The following is a 25,012-nucleotide window of genomic DNA, read 5'->3' as shown; positions in this document are numbered from 1 at the left end:
ACTGAAACTGCGGCGTCTGGCGATTTAAACTAGATTTAACACCGGTTGTAGGTTTAAATATCAGAAGTCGACCATCGGATATTAAAAGACACAACCAATTATCTAAAGAAGGCTAGTGCAGTTTGAGGTAGGTGGGACACTGACGTACTTGATACATGTTCAAATGGCCACACGTGTGCTACGTTGCTCGAGCTTTGTTTACAAACAAGTCTGATGTATGTAAACACACAACTCTAACAATCAACTTTACTGACTTTATTGTCCCCATTGGGACATTTTGTTGCAGTGTCATGTGCACGTTTAAAGTGGCGTTTAAATACAAAACACATTGACAATACAACTTTCATAACAGTTACATAGCAATAAAAAGAGACTAGCCTGCTGGCCTTACTGGGTCGATAGGAACATTAGCCCGAGCTATTTAGGAGGGATATCACACCTGGAACAAACGATTGTCTAGTTCTGTTTTTCTTGCCGAGGGGTGCCCTATACCTGCGCCTAGAGGGGAATAGTTCAAAGTCAGAGTACAGAGGGTGGCTTGTGTATAAAATTGGGTGTAATCATTAGTCTAAACAATGTTTCGCAATTTAAACGAGAGTTTCTATTGAACAAATGCAGGTAACCCCCCCCCCCCGTTCCATGAAGACTCATTTAGCAACACAATCGGAATAATGAATCATTACAACCATGGCATTCAGTAATGATGGCCAATGAAGTAGGTTACTATGATAATCTCATGTTAGTGGAGCTTTGTCATGCATTCTGCTCGCACCATGTAACATGGCCCAGTCCCAAATCAACCCTTAGACCCCACTCTAGTGAAGTCTACCCTTACCCTACCCCAGACACTTACTGTAGGCTACATGCTGGTGCCAATTGCCTGTCTGTCAAAACAAAATAGAACCTAATAGGGAAGATAATTCCCAAAGCCAAAGATCGGTGCATCTACATTCTCCATGTCTACTTTAATGGTGTTGTTTTAGTGACTGAATCCAGAAGTAAGAAGATAGGAATTGAGGAAATTCTGAGACCGAGGTTTCAGCACAGGTCTGAACAGGAAAGGTGAGTGACAGAAATATGTGTCATTGCTGGCTGGCTGGGGTGTAGGTACAGGTGTTACTAGGGATTAATGAATGACCGTCGAACAGGATGTCAGATGGGTGGGTTAAACTCCATGGTTCTCCTCATTTACAATGCTGCACATCTGACCTCTCATCGCGGTCACTGAGCTCTAATGTGTGCAACTTGGTGTTACTGACTGTCACTGTGGATGAGTATACTGACTGGTCCAAGGGGAGGAGAGGCAGAGCGTTTTACTGTTTGGCTGGCATCTAACGCAGCCTGGGCTGCCTGCCTGCCAAGAGAATGATGAAATAATGTCCATGAGCTAATTAGCAGGACTGCACTGTCATTTTCACATCCACCCACTGGCGGTAGGTAGCCTAGTGGTTAAGAGCATTGGGCCATTGACCGAAAGGTCAAAATCCCAAGCCGACTCGGTGAATTAAAAAATATATGTCGATGTGCCCTTGAGCAGGGCACTTGACCCTAATTGCTCCTGTATGTCGCTCTGGATAAGAGCGTCTGCTAAATGTAGAGGTAAACAATGATCACAAATATCCCAACTTTGTTTTATTTCCAATACTTTGTTTAGAGCCAAACAGAATTACAGACGGAATGACCTCACGTGCCTGTGCTGTTTTTCTGCAGGTGTGAGATGCATGTGACGGTGCGTGAGGTCTGTATCTCCTCGGAGTCAGAGACTTCCTACTTCCTGCGAGTGGAGTGGAGGGGGCGGGACTTAGGCTCTGGCTTCCTGTTACTGCTCTCTGATGGACAGAATGCATGGAGAGGAGAGGGTAAACACACACACCTGACGAACACGCACGCACAAACATGACCACACACTTGTCTAAACACTCACCTGAATCTTCCTTCCTTTCCCTCACTCCCTCCCTGTCTGTAGTATCAGAGGATGCAGTGCGGGAGGAGGCAGAGGAGTTGGAGATGCAGACAGATCGTTACATCCAGGACCTCCAGCAGGCCCTGACTGGGACTGGACCCTCTACTGACTACAGCTTCACCTTGACCCATAACCACGGCCCAATGGCCAACATGACCCTGTCCTACGAGAAGGTGCAGAGGGACATCTCGGTGAGTGGTGTAACGAATCATAACAGTGTGAACCTTAACCTTTACCATAGCCCTTAACCCTATCAAATGTTTTACTTGTAGTATTTATTTGAGCAAGTTAGCCATCCATCATGTGATATCTGATCTGTGTACAGTGTCGCTTGCACTTTGAGGTTCATGTGATGTCGTCACTAGAATTAACACTGATGATGTTTGTATATGATCTCATCCTTAAGAGTTGTTCATGGAAGTGAGAGTGAACTGTGTCTCCCATAACCTCATGTCGTATCTCGTATCATATCGCATGTTCCCATTTCCTCTCAGGACCCTCTAACTACCACTAATTGAGCTAATGAACCCAGGAAGACATTCATGTAGTGAAGCGCCGTTGTATGAGGTTACCATGCCGTAGAAGTGTTGTTTTTATTGTTAGTAACTGTAGTCTTCCCTTCCCATAGGCTAGGGGTGTTAAGCCCTCCGATAGGATTAGTGTCATATAACTGTAAAAACAAACAAAATGGAGGCCAGTGGTATGATGAAATACAGGTAGTTATTATTATTCCAACAGTGGAATATTTGTCTCTCATCTTCACAGTATATTAGAACACACAAGTCAGTCAGGCAGTCATATCAACAGCGGGGTTGTATTGGATCCTTCAGGAGTGTGTTGTTGTTGACCAGTGATGACGTCATCCTAAGATATTGACTTCCTCCGACTCCCTGCTTCGACAGGAAAATTGTATTGTAGAATACGATCACTATGGAGGTAAAACACACACGTAGCCAACTTAGTGACAGTCTGTGTGCTCAGAGGTCAACCCCACGCACACACACACACACACACACACACACACACACACACACACACACACACACACACACACACACACACACACACACACACACACACACACACACACACACACACACACACACACACACACACACACACACATATATACACTTCTTGCTTTGTTGCCATAGTAATAGGGTAATGACAGAATGTAACTCCTAGTGCATGTGTTTCAGTAGAAAAGGGAAATTAATAGGATTGACTGCTTCAGAAACAAGAGTTTTGGACCAGGACATTTAAGGAAGTTTCTGTGATGCATCATCCCAGATGAAAAAGTCCAAACTGTTTTCTGTTGCTCAACAGTTTATAAAAAGATGAATTCATTCATCATAGAGATATGACTCATTATCAAATGATCCAAGTCTAATGGCTGGCCTTGCAACAGCAGTGTGTGTGCATGTGTGCGTGCCTGTTGTGTAACTTCTGAAGAGAGTGAGCGTTGATTGACACCAGCTGTAAGAAAAGGGCAAACCTTACAATACCCTTGTAGAACCGTATACTGTAGAACCATATAGAACCCTGTAAAACAGTCCTGGATAAGGAGAAATAGGAACATCGGCGTGGTTGTTGTTTGGTAGATGGGAATGTGATCCTCCTCTTTTTACTGCACCTCACTGGCCCATAGCAACAGCCCCAGGAAGGCTCCCACATCGCTGCGAGGGTATTATTACCATACTAGCAGTGATGTGTAACCTCAAACAGCAACATGTACTTGACAATAAACAGTCATATTATGGCCCACGGGGCAGCCATTTTCCACTAGTCAGTGGGTTTCCTCGGATCAATGATATTGTGCAACTTTACATTTGATTTTCATTTGGGAGAACCATTCAAGCATTTTTATAGAATGTGAACAACTGCATGTTGTTGACTTCTCATCCTTTCCGTTTTCCTCTGTCGTCTCTTCTTTATCCTCTTTTTGATTTTGATGCAGTCTGTCTCTCAGATCTTGTTGAGAGTAGCTTTGTGTGTGTGAGGATGTGGAATCACAGGTCTAAACGACCCCCTGAACCCGCTGGTCATTCCCTCTGAGACCTGCTTTGAAAACCAACTCCAGAACCAGCATGTGGATCCATTTCACAAGGCCGCCGGGCCAGATGGATTACCATGACGTATACTCCGAGCATGCGCTGACTAACTGGCAAGTGTCTTCACTGACATTTTCAACCTGTCCCTGTCAGAGTCTGTAATACCAACATGTTTCAAGCAGAACACCATAGTCCCTGTGCCCAAGAACACTTAGGTAACCTGCCTAAATGACTACCAACCCGTAGCACTTACATTTGTAGCCATGAAGTGCTTTGAAAGGCTGGTCATGGCTCACATCAACACCATTATCCCAGAAACCCTAGAGCCACTCCAATTCACATACTGCCTCAACAGATCCCCAGATTATGCAATCTCTATTGCACTCCACACTGCCCTTTCCCACCTGGACATCTGTGGATCTGTTGAGAATGCTATTCATTGACTACAGCTCAGCTTTCAAAACCATAGTGCCCTCAAAGCTCATCACTAAGGTAAGGACCCTGGGACTAAACACCTCCCTGTGCTTCTGGATTCCTGGACTTCCTGACTGGCCGCCCCTAGGTGGTAAGGGTAGGGAACAACACATCCGCCACGCTGATCCTCAACATGGGAGCCCCTCAGGGGTGAGTGCTCAGTCCCCTCCTGTACTCCCTGTTTACTCATGACTGCATGGCCAGGCACAGCTCCAACACTATCAAGTTTGCAGACGACACAACAGTGGTAGGCCTGATCACCGACAACGACAAGACATCCTATAGGGAGGAGGTCAGAGACCTGGTTGTGTGGTGACAGGACAACAACCTCTCCCTCAACGTGATTAAGACAAAGGAGATGATTGTGGACTACAGGAAAAGGAGGACTGAGCATGCCCCCATTCTCATCGACGGGGCTGTAGTGGAACTATCATGGTCCAAATACACTAAGACAGTCGTGAAGAGGGCACAACAAAGCCTATACAAATCATATTGTACTTGTCACATGTGCCGAATACAACACGTGTAGACCTTACAGTGAAATGCTTACCTACAGGCCCTTAACCAACAATGCAGTTTTAAGAAAATACCAACAAAAAAAGTAAGCGATAAGAATAACAAATAATTAAAGAGCAGCAGTAAATAACAATAGCGGGGCCATATACAGGGGGTATCGGTACAGAGTCAATGTGCAGGGGCACAGGTTAGTTGAGGTAATATGTACATGTGGTATAGTTATTAAAGTGACTATGCAAAGATAATAACAGAGAGTAGCAGCAGTGTAGAAGAGGGGGCAATGCATATAGTCTGGGTAGCCATTTGATTAGCTGTTCAGGAGTCTTATGGCTTGGGGGTAGAAGCTGTTCAGAAGCCTCTTGTCGCTCCGGTACTGCTTGCTGTGTAGTAGCAGAGAGAACAGTCTATGACTAGGGTGGCTGGAGATTTTGGCAATTTTTAGGGCCTTCCTCTGACACCTCCTGGTATAGAGGTCCTGGATGGCAGGAAGCTTGGCCCCAGTGACGTACTGGGCCGTACGCACTACCCTCTGTAGTGCCTTGCGGTCGGAGGCCGAGCAGTTGCCATACCAGGCAGTGATGCAACCCGTCAGGATGCTCTCAATGGTGCAGCTGTAAAACCTTTGAGAATCTGAGGACCCATGCCAAAAATTTTCAGTCTCCTGAGGGGGACATGAAGGACCCTGGGACTAAACTAGAAGTCGACAGATTATGATCTTTCAACGCCGATACCGATTATTGGAGGACCAAAAAAAAGTAGATGCCGATTTAAAAAAAATATATAGATATATAACACTTTTATTTTAACTTAATATAATACATAAATAAAATCTATTTAGTCTCAAATAAATAATGAAACATGCTCAATTTGGTTTAAATAATGCAAAAACACAGTGTTGGAGAAAAAAGTAAATGTGCAAATCAAATCAAATCTAATTTTATTTGTCACATACACATGGTTAGCAGATGTTAATGCGAGTGTAGCGAAATGCTTGTGAAATGCTCGTGTGTGTGTGTTCCTTGCTCAGAACATGAGAATATATGAAAGCTAGTGGTTCAATATTCCCAGTTCTTCAATATTCCCAGTTAAGAAGTTTTAGATTGTAGTTATTATAGGAATTATGACGCAACGACTATTTATCTCTATACCATTTGTATTTCATATACCTTTGACTATTGGATGTTCTAATAGGCACTTTAGTATTGCCAGCCTAATCTCGGGAGTTGATAGGCTTGAAGTCATAAACAGTGCTGTGAAGCAAGCATTGCTAAGAGCTTCTGCAAATGCAGTAAAGTTAGAATGAATGCTTACGAGCCTGCTGCCGCCTACCACAGCTCAGTCAGACTGCTCTATCAAATCATAGGCTTAATTAGAATATAATAAAGACATTGTTGGTTAAGGGCATTTCACTGTAAGGTCTACTACACCTGTTATATTTGCCGCATGTGACAAATGAAATTTGATTTGATTTACACCAGGACTGTGTCTGAATGTGTGTGTGTGTGTGGCTGGTCTATGTGTGTTTAAATGTGTGGAGGTGAATGGTTTTCATCACCAGTAGATGGACCAGTGTAAAGAGAGTCCCTGTAATGACAGCCTTGGGCACAAACCAAGGTTCACCACAACACCATTATCTGCTGGCCAGTGAGCTCACCACCAATACACTACCGCTGAATCCCTCACAGCAGAAACAGCAGCGTTTGTGGTCACTTTAGGCGCCACCCAGACACCACAGTGATGTAGTAGCGACAGTCTCTACCCGAATAGGTTCTTATTCTCTCCAGTAGTTAGTCACTGAGTCTGAGTTAGAGAGAGAGAGAGGCCAATACAGAGAGATTATGAAACGTTAGTTTTTCTAAGACATCTAATGGAAGCTCTGCTCGAGTACAACATTCCAGAGCCAACTTGTCTTTACCGGCCAACACAGTAACTGTCCATCTCGTTAAGGTGGGTTCGAGTATATGTGTGTGTTTACAGGTGCATATATTAACTCTCTCCCTTCCTCACCCCCCCTTCCAGTTCTGCCTGGGTTCTGTGTTGCTGGGTAAGATTCCAGAGCCAGTGGAGGAGGTTAGAGCGTTACTGACTCACGGTCTAGAACGTGGAACCGCACTGCAGAACCACAACCACTTACTAAAGGAGGAGAACCACAGACTCAAACAGGAGCTACAACACATCAATGCAGAGTAAGACCACACACACACACACACACACACACACACACACACACACACACACACACACACACACACACACACACACACACACACACACACACACACACACACACACACACACACACACACACACACATGACGAGTTCACTTCCCTCCTCTTTAAGAGTCATTGCCCAATCCCCAAAACTCTCTACGGGGTAGGACCGCCACTGTATGTTGCATTGTCTAGGAACTGATTTTTATGAGTGTGTGTGTGTGGCTGCTGAGGATGGAAAATAGCTCTGAAAGTGGGCCTTAATGACGCACAGACCTGAGAGCTCAACACAGAGGTCAAGATCGAACACACACACAAAGGATGAGGGAACCCCTCGCAAGTGAGTGTTGAGGGCAGTTCCCCTCACCTAGACTGAGTCCATGTGTTTCTAATCATCTCACTGCTGTAGTTTTTTTGATTCTGAAATAGAATATAGCGGTATTTGGTTGCGGAGGGGGAGGAAAAATCTGTCAAGGTTCCCTGGCAACCAACACCAGACACAACTAACCTTAACCTTGACTGGATTCAGAGGGAAAGAGTGGCTGTTGGCTGCATCAGGGCTGGAGATTTCAAAAAAAGTATTTAGTCAGCCACCAATTGTGCAAGTTCTCCCACTTAAAAATGAGAGGCCTGTAATTTTCATCATAGGTACACTTCAACTATGACAGATAAAATGAGAAGAAAAAAATCCAGAAAATCACATGGTAGGATTTTTTATGAATTTATTTGCAAATTATGGTGGATTTCTTATTTATTTATTTTTTTCTCATTTTGTCTGTCATAGTTGAAGTGTACCTATGATGAAAATTACAGGCCTCTCTCATTTTTTAAGTGGGAGAACTTGCACAATTGGTGGCTGACTAAATACTTTTTTTGCCCCACTGTAAATGTCCTATAAATGGCACAGTCATATTTCTATCCATACCAAGCCAGGGATTGTTGCTGTAAATGCATTTTATTCCATTCCCTTGTAACTCACTCTAACCCTGCTTTCTATAAGCTCTAACACGACCTGTGTGTGCGTGCGTGTGTGTAGGTTGCAGCGGTTTGTCAGTGGGAAGGAGACACTCGAGTCAGAGCTGTACTCTCGCTTCACACTGGTGCTGAATGAGAAGAAGGCCAAGATACGCAGTCTGCAGAAGAACCTCACACACCTGCAGGAGACCAGGTACATAGTACACACACGTCCCCCATCTATGACCTAACCTTACCCCACGGGGGGGTCTGACCGTGAGGAACCCCTCAAGGTCACAGGATATCACTCATAACATTTCCACCCTCCTCTGTAATAAAGGGGAATGACCAAGAGGGTTTGATTTATCAACGTAGCTTCCTTTGATATATTCATCATCTATGTGATAACCCCTTCTGATATGTCCCGATGGTTTGGTCTTGGTGATTTGGCCATCTGGTGGCACATGCCAGTATGTAAGTGATGAAAGGTGTTATTTAGGTGATGAAAAAATATACAACCTATTGGTACCACATTTAATCCCATACTGTTCAATATAAACTGAATACCAGGCAAATATACAGGATAGCTGCCGACATAAAGTGTCTGTAATAGGGCGTTGGGCCACCACAACAGCATCAGTGCTCCTTGGCGTGCTCCTTGGCGTAGGTTCTGCAGGTGTCTGGATTTCTATTGGAGGGATACGACACCATTCTTCCAATGGGAAATTCTATAATTGAGTGTTTTGTCTATGGTGGTGGGAAACACTAACTCGGGCGCCGCTCTAGAATATTCTATGAGTGTTCAATTGGGTTGAGATCTGGTGACTGAGACAGCCATGGCATTGTGGTTTATGTCGATTATGCTCATCAAACCATTCAGTGACCACTCGTGCGCTGTGGATAGGGGGCATAACCATGGCAGCCAGCCAAATGCCCAGCATTTTTATTCATACATGAACATTAGCATAATGGGATGTTAATTGCTTAATTAACTCAGGAACCACACCTGTGTGGAAGCACCTGCTTTCAAAATACTCTGTATCCCTAATTTACTCAAGGGTTTCCATTATTTTGCCAGTTACCTGTACTCCCAGGATGCGCAACCTTCCCAAGTTGTGATCTTTAACACGTGCATGTGCGTCTGTATATCTCTCGTCTCTCTAACAGGGAAGAGGGAGAGAGCAGCAGTCCAGGGAAGGGAACGAAAAAGACGACAGGACAGACCAGAGAGGAGGATGAATATGAAGCAAGCACTGATGATGAGCAGTTACAGCCTGCCTCTATAGAACCCACCCAGGGTAGGGTATAACCCCTCCACACACACACACACACACACACACACACACACACACACACACACACACACACACACACACACACACACACACACACACACACACACACACACACACACACACACTTACTTGCAGTGATATGGAGCAGCTGAGTGGGTTTTATCTGTAGGTAATGGATGGAAGGGAAAACATTGAGAAAGATCTGAAGGAGTGTGTGTGAATGAGTTGGGGTCGACCCCTCAGGTGCCCCCTCATGTTAACCCAAAGGAAATTCTACAAATATTAACTTGTGTAAAGAAGAAACAAACGTTCAAGTGTCCTAAGAGCTTGTTGAAAGTAAACTTGTCACTGGCAGTGTGTTTGCTTAGTGGTCTCGTAGTGATGACACCAGAGCATGTGTGATCTCCCTCCTGGAGAGTGTTTAGAGCAGATTTACAGTCAGATGTTACTCTGAGTTACATTAGAGCTGTGTGTGTGTGTGTGTGTGTGTGTGTGTGTGTGTGTGTGTGTGTGTGTGTGTGTGTGTGTGTGTGTGTGTGTGTGTGTGTGTGTGTGTGTGTGTGTGTGTGTGTGTGTGTGAGCGATAGTTGTGTGTGGTCCCCCGATTGTAGTCTCTAACCACTATCTCAGAGGAGGTGGCCCTGAGGGAAGAGTTGGAGGGTGAAAGGGGTGGTTGACTAGGAATGATAATAGACCTCACAACACTGCCATCATGGAGCTCAGAAGAGCCTCCCCACCCCCCATGTTTGTGTCCAGCCCAGTGTATGAAAGTGTTTATCCTGTACAGACTCATCATTAACCCTAAATTATAAACTGGGTGGTTTGAGCCCTGAATGCTGATTGTCTGACAGCCGTGGTATATCAGATCGTTTACCACTGGTATGACTCATTATATACCCTAAATTAACCCAGTACACAATGTCTCTGTCTAAAAGTTTACCTTATCTTACCTTATGGCTAAGCTGATTATTATCGATGCATAGTCAATTTACCCCACCTAAATGCAGTGGTGGAAAAAGTACTCAATTGTCATACTTGAGTAGAAGTGAAGATACCTTAATAGAAAATGACGCAAGTGAAAGTCACTCAGTAAAATACTAAAGTATTTGGTTTTAAATATACTTATTGAGTATGAAAGTAAATGGAATTTCTAAAATTTACTTCAATATAAAAAGTAAAAGTAAATACAATTTCTACTTCCTTATATTAAGCATTTTTTTTCTTTATTTACTGGTAGCCAGGGGCACACTCCAACACTCATCATTTACAAACGAAGCATGTGTGTTCAGTGAGTCAGCCAGATCAGAGTCATTAGGGATGACCAGGGATGTTCTCTTGATAAGTGTGGGAATTGGACCATTTTCCTGTCAACACCTAAAAGAGTACTTTTGTGTGTCAGGGAAAATGTATGGAGTAGAAAGTACATTATTTTCTTTAGGAATATAGTGAAGTAAAAAGTATAGTGAAGTATAGATAGTACTTTACACCACTGCCTACATGTACATATGACCTCGACTACCCTGTACCCCCGCACATTGACTTGGTACCGGTACCCCCTGTATATAGCCTCGTTATTTTTATTGTTCAACTTCTTTTTTTAAAACTTTAGTTTATTTAGTGAATATTTTCTGAACCGCATTGTTGGTTAAGGGCTTGTAAGTAAGCATTTTACGGTAAGCCCTACAGTACATCTGTTGTATTTAGTGCATGTGACAAATACAATTAGATTTGATTTGAAGTATGTGCTCAGATGGAAAAAATCGAATAAAAAATCAAATCAAATTTTATTTGTCACATACACATGGTTAGCAGATGTTAATGCGATTGTAGCGAAACCAACGAGTAATCTAACCTAACAATTCCACAACACAAGTGTAAAGGGATAAAGAATATGTACATAAAGATACATGAATGGGTGATGGTACAGAACGGCATAGGCAAGATGCAGTAGATGGTCTCGAGTACAGTATATACATATGAGATGAGTAATGTAGGGTATGTAAACATAAAAGTGGCATAGTTTAAAGTGGCTAGTGATACATGTATTACATAAAGATGGCAAGATGCAGTAGATGGTATAGAGTACAGTGTATACATATGAGATGAGTAATGTAGGGTATGTAAACATTATATTAAGTGGCATTTTTTTTTACATCAATTCCCATTATTAAAGTGGCTAGAGATTTGAGTCAGTATGTTGGCAGCAGCCACTCAATGTTAGTGGTGGCTGTTTAATAACAGTCTGATGGCCTTGGAATAGAAGCTGTTTTTCAGTCTCTCGGTCCCTGCTTTGATGCACCAGTGCTGACCTCGCCTTCTGGATGATAGCGGGGTGAACAGGCAGTGGCTCGGGTGGTTGTTGTCCTTGATGATCTTTATGTCCTTCCTGTGACATCGGGTGGTGTAGGTGTCCTGGAGGGCAGGTAGTTTGCCCCCGGTGATGCGTTGTGCAGACCTCATTACCCTCTGGGGAGCCTTACGGTTGTGGGCGAGCAGTTGCCGTACCAGGCGGTGATACAGCCCGACAGGATGCTCTCGATTGTGCATCTGTAAAAGTTTGTGAGTGCTTTTGGTGACAAGCCGAATTTCGTCAGCCTCCTGAGGTTGAAGAGGCGCTGCTGCGCCTTCTTCACAATTCTTCTGTCTGTGTGGGTGGACCAATCCAGTTTGTCCGAGATGTGTACACAGAGGAACTTAAAACTTACTACCCTCTCCACTACTGTCCCGTCGATGTGGATAGGGGGTTCCCCCTCTGCTGTTTCCTGAAGACCACAATCATCTCCTTTGTTTTCTTGACGTTGATTGTGACGTTATTTTCCTGACACCACACTCCGAGGGCCCTCACCTCCTCCCTGTAGGCCGTCTCGTCATTGTTGGTAATCAAGCCTTACCACTGTTGTGTCGTCTGCAAACTTGATGATTGAGTTGGAGGCGTGCATGGCCACGCAGTCGTGGGTGAACAGGGAGTACAGGAGAGGGCCCAGAACGCACCCTTGTGGAGCCCCAGTGTTGAGGATCAGCGGGGTGGAGATGTTGTTACCTACTCTCACCACCTGGGGGCGGCCCATCAGGAAGTCCAGTATCCAGTTGCACAGGGCAGGGTCGAGACCCAGGGTCTCGAGCTTGATGATGAGTTTGGAGGGTACTACGGTGTTAAATGCTGAGCTGTAGTCGATGAACAGCATTCTCACGTAGATATTCCTCTTGTCCAGATGGGTTAGGGCAGTGTGCAGTGTGGTTGCGATTGTGTCGTCTGGACCTATTGGGGCGGTAAGCAAATTGGAGTGGGTCTAGGGTGTCAGGTAGGGTGGGGGTGATGGTCCTTGACTAGCCTCTCAAAGCACTTCATGATGACGGAAGTGAGTGCTACGGGGCGGTAGTCGTTTAGCTCAGTTACCTTAACTTTCTTGGGAACAGGAACAATGGTGGCCCTCTTGAAGCATGAGGGGACAGCAGACTGGGATAAGGATTGATTGAATATGTCCGTAAACACACCAGCCAGCGGTACTCCAAGAATCTTGTAAATCTACGTTATACATGGCACGACGGGCAGTCATGGTATCGCTGTGTGGTGAGTGTGCACTCGTGCCTGTGTGTGTGTGTGTACTGAATCTGTCCGATTCTGTCTATATGACTGGTGTTATTCTTGCACCAGCGATGGCACCAGCGATGACATCAGTGAGTGATCATTGCGTAACCCTCTGTGAGTGAGAAGTGTAGCGGGCCTCTCTGACCTGCCGCCTGGAACACCGCTAACCACACCTCTACTTCTACTGCTGGAGCACTTACCGGGGTCAGGCACCACTTCTAGAGTAGACTGGGCTGGTATAGTGGGTAGGGGGCCCTCTGGGGTGGTGGGTATAGGGCCCCAAGCCCCCCTGTTTCTCCCAGCTGTGTGTTGTGATTGAGGTGGTAAATAAGGGTTATTGTTGGGCTGAGTGGTAGGTATAAATGGGCTGTTCTGGCTCAGACCGAGTGTTATTTACCTTACTTATATGGGAGGTAGGTAAGATCCCTAGAAGTCTCTTTGTCTCTCCCGGCTGTGCGATGTGATGGAGATGGTGGATTAGGGTTATAGCAGGGGTATTGGGTAGGTAGGTATTGGTGGTGTCCCTCCCTCTAACAGCTGTGTTCTATGACTGATGGGGAAATAGACACGGGTTCCTGTGTTGCTTTGGTTGCCGTGACAATGAGTCAGTTTATTAGTGTGTTGCCAGGAAGGGCATAGAAAATGGGGAAGGGGCAAAGTGGTTATGTTTTCACTAATGATATTGAGATAAACTGTGTGTGTGTGTGTGTGTGTGCGTGTGCGTGTGTGTGTGGTATAACACACTTTACCAGTTTATTATCTTTCTTCAAGTCTGTTTTTTTCTTAGCTAGCCCCATACCAAGGTGTGTGTGTGTGTGTGTGTGTGTGTGTGTGTGTGTGTGTGTGTGTGTGTGTGCGTGTGCGTGTGCGTGTGTGTGTGTGGTATAACACACTTTACCAGTTTATTATCTTTCTTCAAGTCTGTTTTTTTCTTGGCTAGCCCCATACCAAGGTGTGTGTGTGTGGGGCTGTGTGTTAACTGTGTGTGACTCTGGTTCATCAGAACCCAGGTGTCACATTCCTCGCGCGCGTGTGTGTGTCTCCTCCCGCACGCGTGTGCGTGGCTGTGGGGCGTTAACTGTGTGTGACTCCGGTTTATAATGACCCAGGTGTCACATTATGGCTACAGACACCATGGATTGACCTCCCATTTACCCAATGTCTCACCCACTCCAGTTGTTAGCTTTTACTTGTATGTTGCCTGCCTGCCTGCCGAATGTGATGAATGAGGCTATTCAGTTTAACACAGTGTTTTTACAGACTGCCAGCCTGAGTGACCAGAGACTCATGTTACTGTTCAACACTGAATAGAACTCTTATTAGACTATGAGTAATAATACTAAAGCCGGAATATGACCTCCCCTGTACTTGGCTAAATGGACTAATAAGCAAGCAGCCGTTTTGATGCTGATGGATTTCTTCTTCTCCTACCCCTCCCCTCCCCGTCCATGTGTCTATTTCCCCCTCTCCTCCTCCCTCCACTTGTCTACTTTGGGCACGTTTCCTCTCATCAGTCAAACGTGCTGATCTGTGAAAGGAAAGGGGACACCTGAGAGGGAGGAGCACACAAACTCCTTCCTTCCTGAACAGACCAGATGTTGGTGGCTGCAGACCCAAACTCCGCTGGTGTTCACTGTGTGTTTAAGAAGCTGAGAAACATGTAGCGAGCAATGTAGTAGGTGTTTAAAAAAAAAACATTTTACATAGTAGAGTCAATCATTCTGTTGTGGACGTCTGGAACTCATTTTAGTTTACGATCCAATCTTACAATTGGACTCCGCATTGACTCTGTGACTCAGTAGCTCGAAGGTTACATTTATATACTGTGCGTTCAGAAAGTATTCATACCCCTTGACTTATTCCACATTTTGTTATATAACAGCCTAAATTCAAAATGGATTAAATATATATTTCCACACAATAACCCATAATGACAAAGTGAAAACTTGATTTTAGAAATGTTTGCAAATGTATTGAAAAGGAAATACAGAAATACCTCATTTACGTAAGTATTCACACTTTGAGACTATCAGTTTTGCACATCTGGATTTTGTGATTTTTCTCCCATTGTTCCTTGCAGATTTTCTCAAGCTCTGTTACTTTAGATGGGGAGTGGCGGTGAACAGCAATCTTCAAGTCTTTCCACAGATTTTCAATGGGATTCAAGTCTGGACTTTCACATTATTGTTCCGAAGCCATTCCAGTGTTGCTTCGGGCTGTTTACTTTCTGAAGGCATTGTATTTTGACTCGTGTGTGTGTGTGTTCTCTCCTCAGGGACTTCGCGTAGCCGCAGCCCATTGGACGACAGTCTGAATGACATCCCAGACGTGGCACCCTCCCGTAAACGCCGCTTCCGCCACCTGCAACCTCCTGACACCGTTGCTAAGAGACCGACCTCGGAGCCAGCACAGAAACCGAGGTACGGACACAACACACACACACACAAATAGTGGCAAGGGTGGCTGAGAAACACATAGGGCTATGACATGACGATGAGTTTCCCAACATGGTCTCCTGGGTAGATCTGTGTGGTAGATCTGTTCTGAATCCTGAGTCTTAGTTTCTGTCTGCCAAACACACCCCCGCTGGGCTTTGGTACTTCTCCTCTCTGAAATGGGAATGTCACTTTGTTCTCTCGCTCTCTCTCTCTCTCTCTCTCTCTTCTCTCTCTCTCTCTCTCTCTCTCTCTCTCTCTCTCTCTCTCTCTCTCTCTCTCTCTCTCTCTCTCTCTCTCTCTCTCTCTCTCTCTCTCTCTCTCTCTCTCTCTCTCTCTCTCTCTCTCTCTCTCTCTCTCTCTCTCTCTCTCTCTCTCTCTCAGCATCTGAGACTTTTTCATAGACATGTAAAAGGCACTTGCTTTTCCACTGATATTCTGTCTCTGTCTGTGTTCATGAATGGGAAAATAACTTCACGTTACAGCTTTACACACCTAGCAGCAGGTGAGCTCTCAAACAAGACTGGATCACAACATAAGGAACTACCGTGGCTTTGAAAACCAAACTGTTTTAGCCAAATTCCATATGTGATTGTGTGATTCACATGGTAGCTGTTGTAAACTGGGTCCACTCTTGCCAACTCACAACGGTGACACCATGTCTGTGAACACGTGACACCCATCTCTGTTTATGTGTGAATGTGTGCTTGCGCGTATGTGCGACTGCATGTATAAACCTGCTCTTCTCACACATGACAGGCAGGAAAAATATTTAATCACCAGGCCTACAGTGGACCGGCCAGAGAGGGTTGGAAGACCGTGGCTTTTAAATTCCCTTAAATAATCCCTATAAATGAAATAGTCACCCTATAATACAGACTGTAGCTTAGCGTGGTTAAACATTGTGTATAATGCAACATTAGATGAATCCACAATGCTACGGGTTGTCTTTCGCTATTAACTCATCACTGTTGGTCAGCGGGAAGAAGGAGAGGAGATGACATGAGTGGAGTTGAGAGGAGGAGATGGGGACAAAAAGAGGATCACGAGGTTAGTTCGTAAGGATCTATTCATCATTCTGTCACCACACACTTAACTGTGTGACATCGTTCCCAGTGTCATGGATCTGCTTGTGGCTGCCATGCGGTGACAGACGATGAAGACATAATGCCACCACCTCCTAGTCCTGAAGAGAGGAGAAGAAAAAGAGGAAACAAGAGGAGAGGAGATTAAAAGGAAAAGTGTATTTGTTGACCTATAGGCTCTCTGTGTTCTAGTTGAGGCTGCTAGGACATCCCTGAACTTACCCCATCAGCTGGCCTCACATTTTCCACCCCTGCAGTGTGCTAGTGGACAACCCTTACCACGGCTGGCCACCCTACGGCCCTATCACGTCTACGCTGCAGCTCACTTTTGGTGTTAAAATGCCACTGCTCTCCTGCAGGCTCAAACTGTTGGCTGACTGACTGGAGTTAAGTCACTCATGGACCCACCAGAGAGAGTTGGAAGAGAGCTTTTAAAAGCACAAGAAGTACCTTAGGAGAAAAAAAACGCTGAATAAAAAGACCATTCAATCTACAGACAGTTTCTTGGCATAGTTAAACAAACATGGTGTATGATGCAACAATAGATGAATATTCAATGCTACTGGTTGTCTGTCGGCTATTAGCACATCACTGTTGGTTTCAAGAGGGGAGGAAAGGAGGAGATGTGAGGAGGAGAAAGGAAATGAGTGGAGGGGACAGGAGAGCAGGAGAAGGGGACAAGGATCTCCTACTCATCATTCTGTCACCACACACTTAACTGTGTGACATTGCTTCCTGGTGTCATGGATCTGCTTGTGGCTGCCATGCAGTGACAGACGATGAAGACATAATAATACTACCTCCTAGTCCCGAAGAGAGGAAAGGAGTGGAGGAGAGGAAAAGAGAGGAAACTGGTCGTTCCACCTCGAGGAGGAGGGGTCGTTCCACCTCAAAAAGCAGAAGAGGATTTCGACATCCACCATCTCCGACTGTTCTGAAATCATTTCTGTTAGAAACAGATACGATTAGCATTCCGGCAACATTATTTAGTTGAAATATACACTACCGTTCAAAAGTTTGGCTTAGAAATGTCCTTGTTTTTTAAAGAAAATCACAAAATAGCATCAAATTGATCAGAAATACAGTGTAGACATTGTTAATGTTGTAAATGACTATTGTAGCTGGAAACGGCTTATTTTTTAAAATGGAATATCTACATAGGCGTGCAGAGGCCCATTATCAGCAACCATCACTCCTGTGTTCCAATGGCACGTTGTGTTAGCTAATCCTAGTTTATCATTTTAAAAGGCTAATTGATCATTAGAAAACCCTTTTGCAATTATGTTAGCACAGCTGAAAACTGTTGTACTGATTAAAGAAGCAATAAAACTGGCCTTCTTTAGACTAGTTGAGTAACTTCCGGTGCCGACAGAGATGCTTCGAGTTCCTAAGAAACTACGCAGTATTTTTTCTTTTTTTTTCTTACATTGTTACCCCAGGTAATCTTAGGTTTTATTACATACAGTTGGGAGGAACTATTGGATATAAGAGCAACGTCAACTCACCAACATTACGACAAAGAATATGATTTTCCCGATGTGGATCCTCTGTTTTGCCTACCACCCAGGACAATGGATCGAATCCCAGCCGGCGAACCAAAACAACGACACCATAAAAGGGGCTGGCGATGGGTGTCACGGCACATTGCGTGCCGCTCCCGAGTATACTACTCACCAATGTCCAGTCTCTTGACAACAAGGTAGATGAAATCCGAGCAAGGGTAGCATTCCAGAGAGACATAAGAGACTGTAATGTTCATTGCTTCACGGAAACATGGCTCACTCGAGACACGCTATCGGAGTCGGTACAGCCAGCTGACAGAAACAAGTATCTTTCAGGTAAGAAGAAGGGCGGGGGGTATGCCTTATGATTAATGAGATGTGTGATCATAACAAAATACAGCAACTCAAGTCCTTCTTTTCACCTGACTTAGAATTCCTCACAATCAAATGCCGACCGCATTATCTACCAAGAGAATTCTCTTCGATTATAATCACAGCCGCATATATTCCCCCCAAGCAGACACATCGATGGCCCTGAACAAACTTCATTTGACTCTATTTAAACTGGGAACCACATATCCCGAGGCTGCATTCATTGTAGCTGGGGATTTAAACAAGGCTAATCTGAAAACAAGACTCCCTAAATTCTATCAGCATATCGATTGTGCAACCAGGGCTGGTAAAACCCTTGATCATTGTTATTCTAACTTCCGCGAGGCATATAAGGCCCTCCCCCGCCCTCCTTTTGGAAAAGCTGACCATGACTAAATTTAATTGCTCCCTGTCTAAAGACTGAAACTAAAACAGGAAGCTCCCGCGCTCAGGTCTGTTCAACGCTGGTCCGACCAATCTGATTATACACTTCAAGATTGCTTCGCTCACGTCGACTGGGATATGTTCCGCATTGCGTCAAACAACAACATTGACGAATACGCCGATTTGGTGAGCGAGTTTATTAGCAAGTGCATTGGTGATGTTGTTCCCACAGCGTTTATTAAAACATTCCCCAACCAGAAACCGTGGATTGATGGCAGCATTCGTGTGAAACTGAAAGGGCGAACCACTGCTTTTAATCAGGGCAAGGAGACCGGAAACATGACCAAATGCAAACAGTGTAGCTATTCCCTCCGCAAGGCAATCAAGCAAGCTAAGCGTCAGTATAGAGACAAAGTACAGTCGCAATTCAACGGCTCAGGCACAAGAGGTATGTGGCAGGGTCTACAGTCAATCAAGGATTACAAAAAGAAAATCAGCCCCGTTCCAGACCAGGATCTCTTGCTCCCAGACAGACTAAACAACTTCTTTGCTCGCTTTGAGGACAATATAGTGCAACTGACACGGCCCGCTACCAAAACCTGAGGACTCTCCTTCACTGCAGCCGACGTCAGTAAACAATTTAAACGTGTTAACCCTCGCAAGGCTGCAGGCCCAGACGGCATCCCCAGCCGCGTCATCAGAGCATGCGCAGACCAGCTGGCTGGTGTGTTTACGGACATATTCAATCAATCCTTATCCCAGTCTGCTGTTCCCACATGCTTCAAGAGGGCCACCATTGTTCCTGTTCCCAAGAAAGCTAAGGTAACTGAGATAAACGACTACCGCCCCGTAGCACTGACTTCCGTCATCATGAAGTGCTTTGAGAGACTAGTCAAGGACCATATCACCTCCACCCTACCTGACACCCGAGACCCACTCCAATTTGCTTACCGCCACAACAGGTCCACAGACGACGCAACCACACTGCACACTGCCCTAACCCATCTGGACAAGAGGAATACCTATGTAAGAATGCTGTTCATCGACGACAGCTCAGCATTTAACACCATAGTACCCTCCAAACTCGTCATCAAGCTCGAGACCCTGGGTCTCGACCCTGCCCTGTGCAACTAGGTACTGGACTTCCTGATGGGCCGCCCAAAGGTGGTGAGGGTAGGTAACAGAATCTCCACCCCGTTGATCCTCAACACTGGGACCCCACAAGGGTGCGTTCTGAGCCCTCTCCTGTACTCCCTGTTCACCCATGACTGCTTGGCCATGCATGCCTCCAACTCAATCATCAAGTTTGCAGAAGACACTACAGTGGTAGGCTTGATTACCAACAACGACGAGACGGCCTACAGGGAGGAGGTGAGGGCCCTCAGAGTGTGGTGTCAGGAAAATAACCTCCCACTCAATGTCAACAAAAACAAAGGAGATGATCGTGGACTTCAGGAAACAGCAGAGGGGGCACCCCCCTATCCACATCGACGGGACAGTAGTGGAGAGGGTAGTAAGTTTTAAGTTCTCGGCGTACACATCACGGATAAACTGGATTGGTCCACCCACACAGACAGCGTTGTGAAGAAGGCGCAGCAGCGCCTCTTCAACCTCAGGTGGATGAAGAAATGTGTCTTGTCACCAAAAGCACTCACAAACTTTCACAGATGCACAATCGAGAGCATCCTGTCGGGCTGTATCACCCCCTGGTACAGCAACTGCTCCGCCCACAACCGTAAGGCTCTCCAGAGGGTAGTGAGGTCTGCACAACGCATCACCGGGGGCAAACTACCTGCTCTCCAGGACACCTACACCACCCGATGTCACAGGAAGGCCATAAAGATCATCAAGGACAACAACCACCCGAGTCACTGCCTGTTCACCCCGCTATCATCCAGAAGGCGAGGTCAGTACTGGTGCATCAAAGCAGGGACCGAGATACTGAAAAACAGCTTCTATCTCAAGGCCATCAGAATGTTAAACAGCCACCACTAACATTGAGTGGCTGCTGCCAACGTACTGACTCAACTCCAGCCACTTTAATAATGTAAAAATGGATGTAAAAAAATGTTTCACTAGCCACTTTAAACAATGCCACTTCATATAATGTTTACATACCCTACATTGCTCATATCATATGTATATACTGTACTCTATACCATCTACTGCATCTTGCCATCTTGATGTAATACATGTATCACTATCCACTTTAAACAATGACACTTTTATATGTTTACATACCATACATTACTCATCTCATATGTATATACTGTACTCGATACCATCTACTGCATCTTGCCTATGCCGTTCTGTACCATCACTCATTCATATATTTGTATGTACATATTCTTTCATTCCTTTACACTGTGTGTATAAGGTAGTTGTTGTGGAATTGTTAGGTTAGATTACTCGTTGGTTATTACTGTATTGTCGGAACTAGAAGCACAATCATTTCGCTACACTCGCATTAACATCTGCTAACCACGTGTATGTGACAAATAAAATGTGATTTGATTTGGTATCTGGAGCATCAGCATTTGTGGGTTCAATTACAGGCTCAAAGAACTTTCTTCTGGAACTTGTTGGTCTATTCTTGTTCTGAGAAAGGACGGCTATTCCATGCGAGAAATTGCCAAGAAACTGAAGATCTCGTACAACGCTGTGTACTACTCCCTTCACAGGACAGCACAAACTGGCCCTAACCAGAATAGAAAGAGTGGGAGGTCCCAGAGCCCAACTGAGCAAGAGGACAAGTACATTAGTGTCTAGTTTGAGAAATGGATTCCTCACCAATCCTCAATGAATTTTATAGTACCCGCAATAAACACAAATCTCAACGTCAACAGCGAAGAGGTGACTCCGGGATGCTGGCCTTCTAGGCAGAGTTCCTCTGTCCAGTGTCTGTGTTCCTTTGCCCATCTTAATATTTTATTTTTATTGGCCAGTCTGAGATATGGCTTTTTCTTTGTGACTCTGCCAAGAAGGCCAGCATCCCAGAGTCGCCTCTTCACTGTTGACGTTGAGACTGGTGTTTTGCGAGTACTATTTAATGAAGCTGCCAGTTGAGGACTTGTGAGGTGTCTGTTTCTCATACTAGACACTCTGGTGTACTTGTCCTCTTGCTCAGTTGTGCACCGGGGCCTCCCACTCCTCTTTTTATTCTGGTTAGGGCCAGTTTGTGCTGTTCTGTGAAAAGAGTAGTACACAGCTTCGCACGAGCCATTGGAACACAGAAGTGATGGTTGCTGGTAAATGGGCCTCTGTACGTCTATGTAGATCTTCCATAAAAAAATATGCCATTTCCAGCTACAATAGTAATTTACAACATTAACAATGTGTACACTTTATTTCTGATCAATTTGATGTTATTGTAATGGACAAAAAATGTGCCTTTCTTTCAAAAAACATTTCTTAGTGAGCCCAAACTGTTGAACGGTAGTGTAAATGGATGTCTGAGCAAGTATGCTAATTGAGTGCACTGAAATTAGCCATTTTTTATTTATAGGGTTAGGGTTATAGTACCTGATGTTCGTTTTGTACCATACTTTTTTCTAACAGTAACCAGGGTTTCCGTCCAACCTTTTGATGTGAGTATAGTTTTTTTTCTATAATCTCACTCTTTTGTCCATAACAATAATCTCATCATGTAGGCTATATGTGTGCTCTAAGCAACACTGCACATGCCAAAACTAGAGTTTGCACACGTTATATATTTTTGTGACAACCATCAGTAGAGTTTTTTTTTAAATGCGATGGAAAACCATTTAACTTGGATTTTACGTGGGAGTTTAAGCGCCAAAATGTGTTTTATGTACACTGTCATCACTCACAGCCTTTTACCTGTAACAAGTAAATGTGATAGAAACGCATCTCTGGTGGGAAAATTCACTTTTTTATGCAGATTTGAGAATATTCACATGAAAATCTGTAGCCAATTGGATGAAAACCTAGCTATTGAGTTAGACATGAGGAATCCAGAGAAATTGTCAAAGTTTGCATTTGAAAAAGTGGCCAGCTAAACAAAACCAAAGCATGGGTTGCTGTCATACCTGGTCCATAGCCTGCTTACAGGGTAAGAAAAACAGTATTTACTTTTGTAATTTGGGTGAACTATCCCATTAACAATGATCACCAAATAGCAGGAACAGCACCATCTAGTGGTCAACCTGGTAATATCAGGATGCAGGATGGGATATAAACCCAACCGCTTAAATTACAAATGTCCGTGAACATGGGGAAAAACACATGGGTGTCATGGTTTGCTGAAATGTTATGGAACGACCCGGAGAGGACAAGAGAAGGGAGTAGAGGAGAAAGAGAGGAGATTCAACAGAACAAAACAGTATATTTGTTGGCCCATAGTCTCTCCATGTTGTAGCTGCCCACTCGGCCGTTCCTGAACTTACCCAACCAGCTGACCTCACACTTTCCACTCCTGCAGTGTGCTTGAGGACAACCTGTGGAAAACACCACAGCTGGCCACCCTCCGGCCCTATCACATCTACACTGCAACTCACTTTATTAGTGTTAAAATGCCACTGCTCTCCTGCAGGCTCTCTGGCTTTATGGTACTGCTAATTGTGTTTTAGACTAAAACGCACACACATGCTGGCACACACACACACACACACACAATAGGTAGCTTCAGGCGGCACACACACACACACACACACACACACACACACACATAAAATCAGTGTATTGATCGGTAAAGTGAAATGCTTACTTGCAAACTCTTCTCTACTATGCAGTACAATGTCAATATCAATCAAGAATCACACCAGGTAGCTTCAGGCGGTCCAGCTGGTCATGGGAATATTAGTACTTTACTATACGTCAGCTGCAGGAGAACTAACTCTTGGCACAATAAGACCCGAAGCCATGTTTTAACTGCTGCTCTTTGTTCTGAAAGCTGTTGTTTATTTCTCAGTGTTCTTGTTGGTTGTTGATATACAAGCACAGTGTGGTCTAAATATCAGATCACATGTCTGTTGATTTTAATAAAGTATTGTGGGGGCATTGGATATTGAAGAGAAGATTCTGGGTAAAGCTAAGGAGATCGGGCACAGACTGACAGTCCAGTAGGAGCTTTGATTCGAGAAAGTCTTATACTGGGCAAAAATGGGCTTTTCTCCTTTGCCATGACAACCCATCCACCTGACAGGTGTTGTATATCAATAATCTAATTAAACAGCGTCGGCTTCTTCACCTGCGGGATGGTCTGAGACGAGTGTGGGTGAGCGGTTTGCTGAGGTCAACATTGTGGAAGTAGTGACCCATGGTGTCGGTGGCATTATGGTATGGGCAGGAATAAGCTATGGACAACAAAACACAATTGCATTTTATCGATGGCAATTTGAATGCACAGAGATACCGTGGCGAGATCCTGAGGTCCATTGTTGTGCCATTCATCCACCGCCCATCACCTCCTGTTTCAGCATGATAATGCACGGCCCCATGTCGCAAGGATCTGTACACATTTCCTGGAAGTTGAAAGTATCCCAGCCTGAATACTCACCAGACATGTCACCTATTGAACATGTTTGGGATGTTCTGGATCGACGTGTACGTGTATGACAGTGTGTTCCAGTTCCCACCAATATCCAGCAACTTCGCGTGAGAGGAGTGGGACAACATTCCACAGGCCACAGTCAACAGCCTGATCAACTCTATGTGAAGGAGATGTGTTGCGCTGCATGAGGCAAATGGTGTCCCCCAGATACTGACTGGTTTTCTGATTCACGCCCCAACCTTTTTTTAAGGTATCTGTGACCAACAGATGCATTTCTGTATTCCTGTTCATGTGAAATCCATAGATTAGGGCCTAATGAATTTATTTCAATTGACTGATTTCCTTATATAAACTGTAACTCAGTACAGTCTTTTGAAATTGTTGCATGTTGTGTCATTTCTTGGTGTAAAAGGTGTCATACTCAGTGGGGCTTGAGTTGTAGAGAATGTGGATCTGTCCGTTTACTGTTCTGCTGTGCCTTGGCTGATTTTTCCCATGACAAACTAACCCTCTCTGGTCTAGATTATACTGCAGTTCACAAACACACACACACACACACACACACACACACGTACAAGCCCTGTAAACCATCAGCACCGATAATCACTACAAGACAAGGTATTGACACAGCGCTATGTGTTTGCTCGTGTGTACTCGTGTTTGTGTGTG

General features: G+C 44.7%; 1 protein-coding gene across 2 annotated transcripts in view; it reads left to right on the top strand.

Moving 5' to 3' along the window:
* The first annotated feature begins 10 nt into the window (after positions 1-10).
* Positions 11-25,012, top strand: part of xrcc4 (X-ray repair complementing defective repair in Chinese hamster cells 4) — a 30,534-nt gene continuing 5,532 nt past the window's right edge. Inside the window, exons 1-8 of one of the 2 annotated variants that reach the window (XM_064972341.1) lie at positions 37-127; positions 984-1,062; positions 1,711-1,859; positions 1,967-2,154; positions 7,024-7,190; positions 8,252-8,383; positions 9,337-9,467; positions 15,329-15,473. In XM_064972341.1, coding sequence (XP_064828413.1) covers positions 1,718-1,859; positions 1,967-2,154; positions 7,024-7,190; positions 8,252-8,383; positions 9,337-9,467; positions 15,329-15,473 — 905 coding nt within the window. In that variant the 5' untranslated portion in view covers positions 37-127; positions 984-1,062; positions 1,711-1,717. Of the gene's footprint in view, positions 128-983; positions 1,063-1,710; positions 1,860-1,966; positions 2,155-7,023; positions 7,191-8,251; positions 8,384-9,336; positions 9,468-15,328; positions 15,474-25,012 lie in introns of both variants that reach the window. The other variant, XM_064972340.1, reaches the window with a different exon arrangement.

The sequence above is a fragment of the Oncorhynchus masou genome, chromosome 8 (assembly GCF_036934945.1).
Source record: "Oncorhynchus masou masou isolate Uvic2021 chromosome 8, UVic_Omas_1.1, whole genome shotgun sequence".
NCBI classification, from domain to species: domain Eukaryota; kingdom Metazoa; phylum Chordata; class Actinopteri; order Salmoniformes; family Salmonidae; genus Oncorhynchus; species Oncorhynchus masou.
This window is presented reverse-complemented; position numbering and strand designations above follow the sequence as displayed.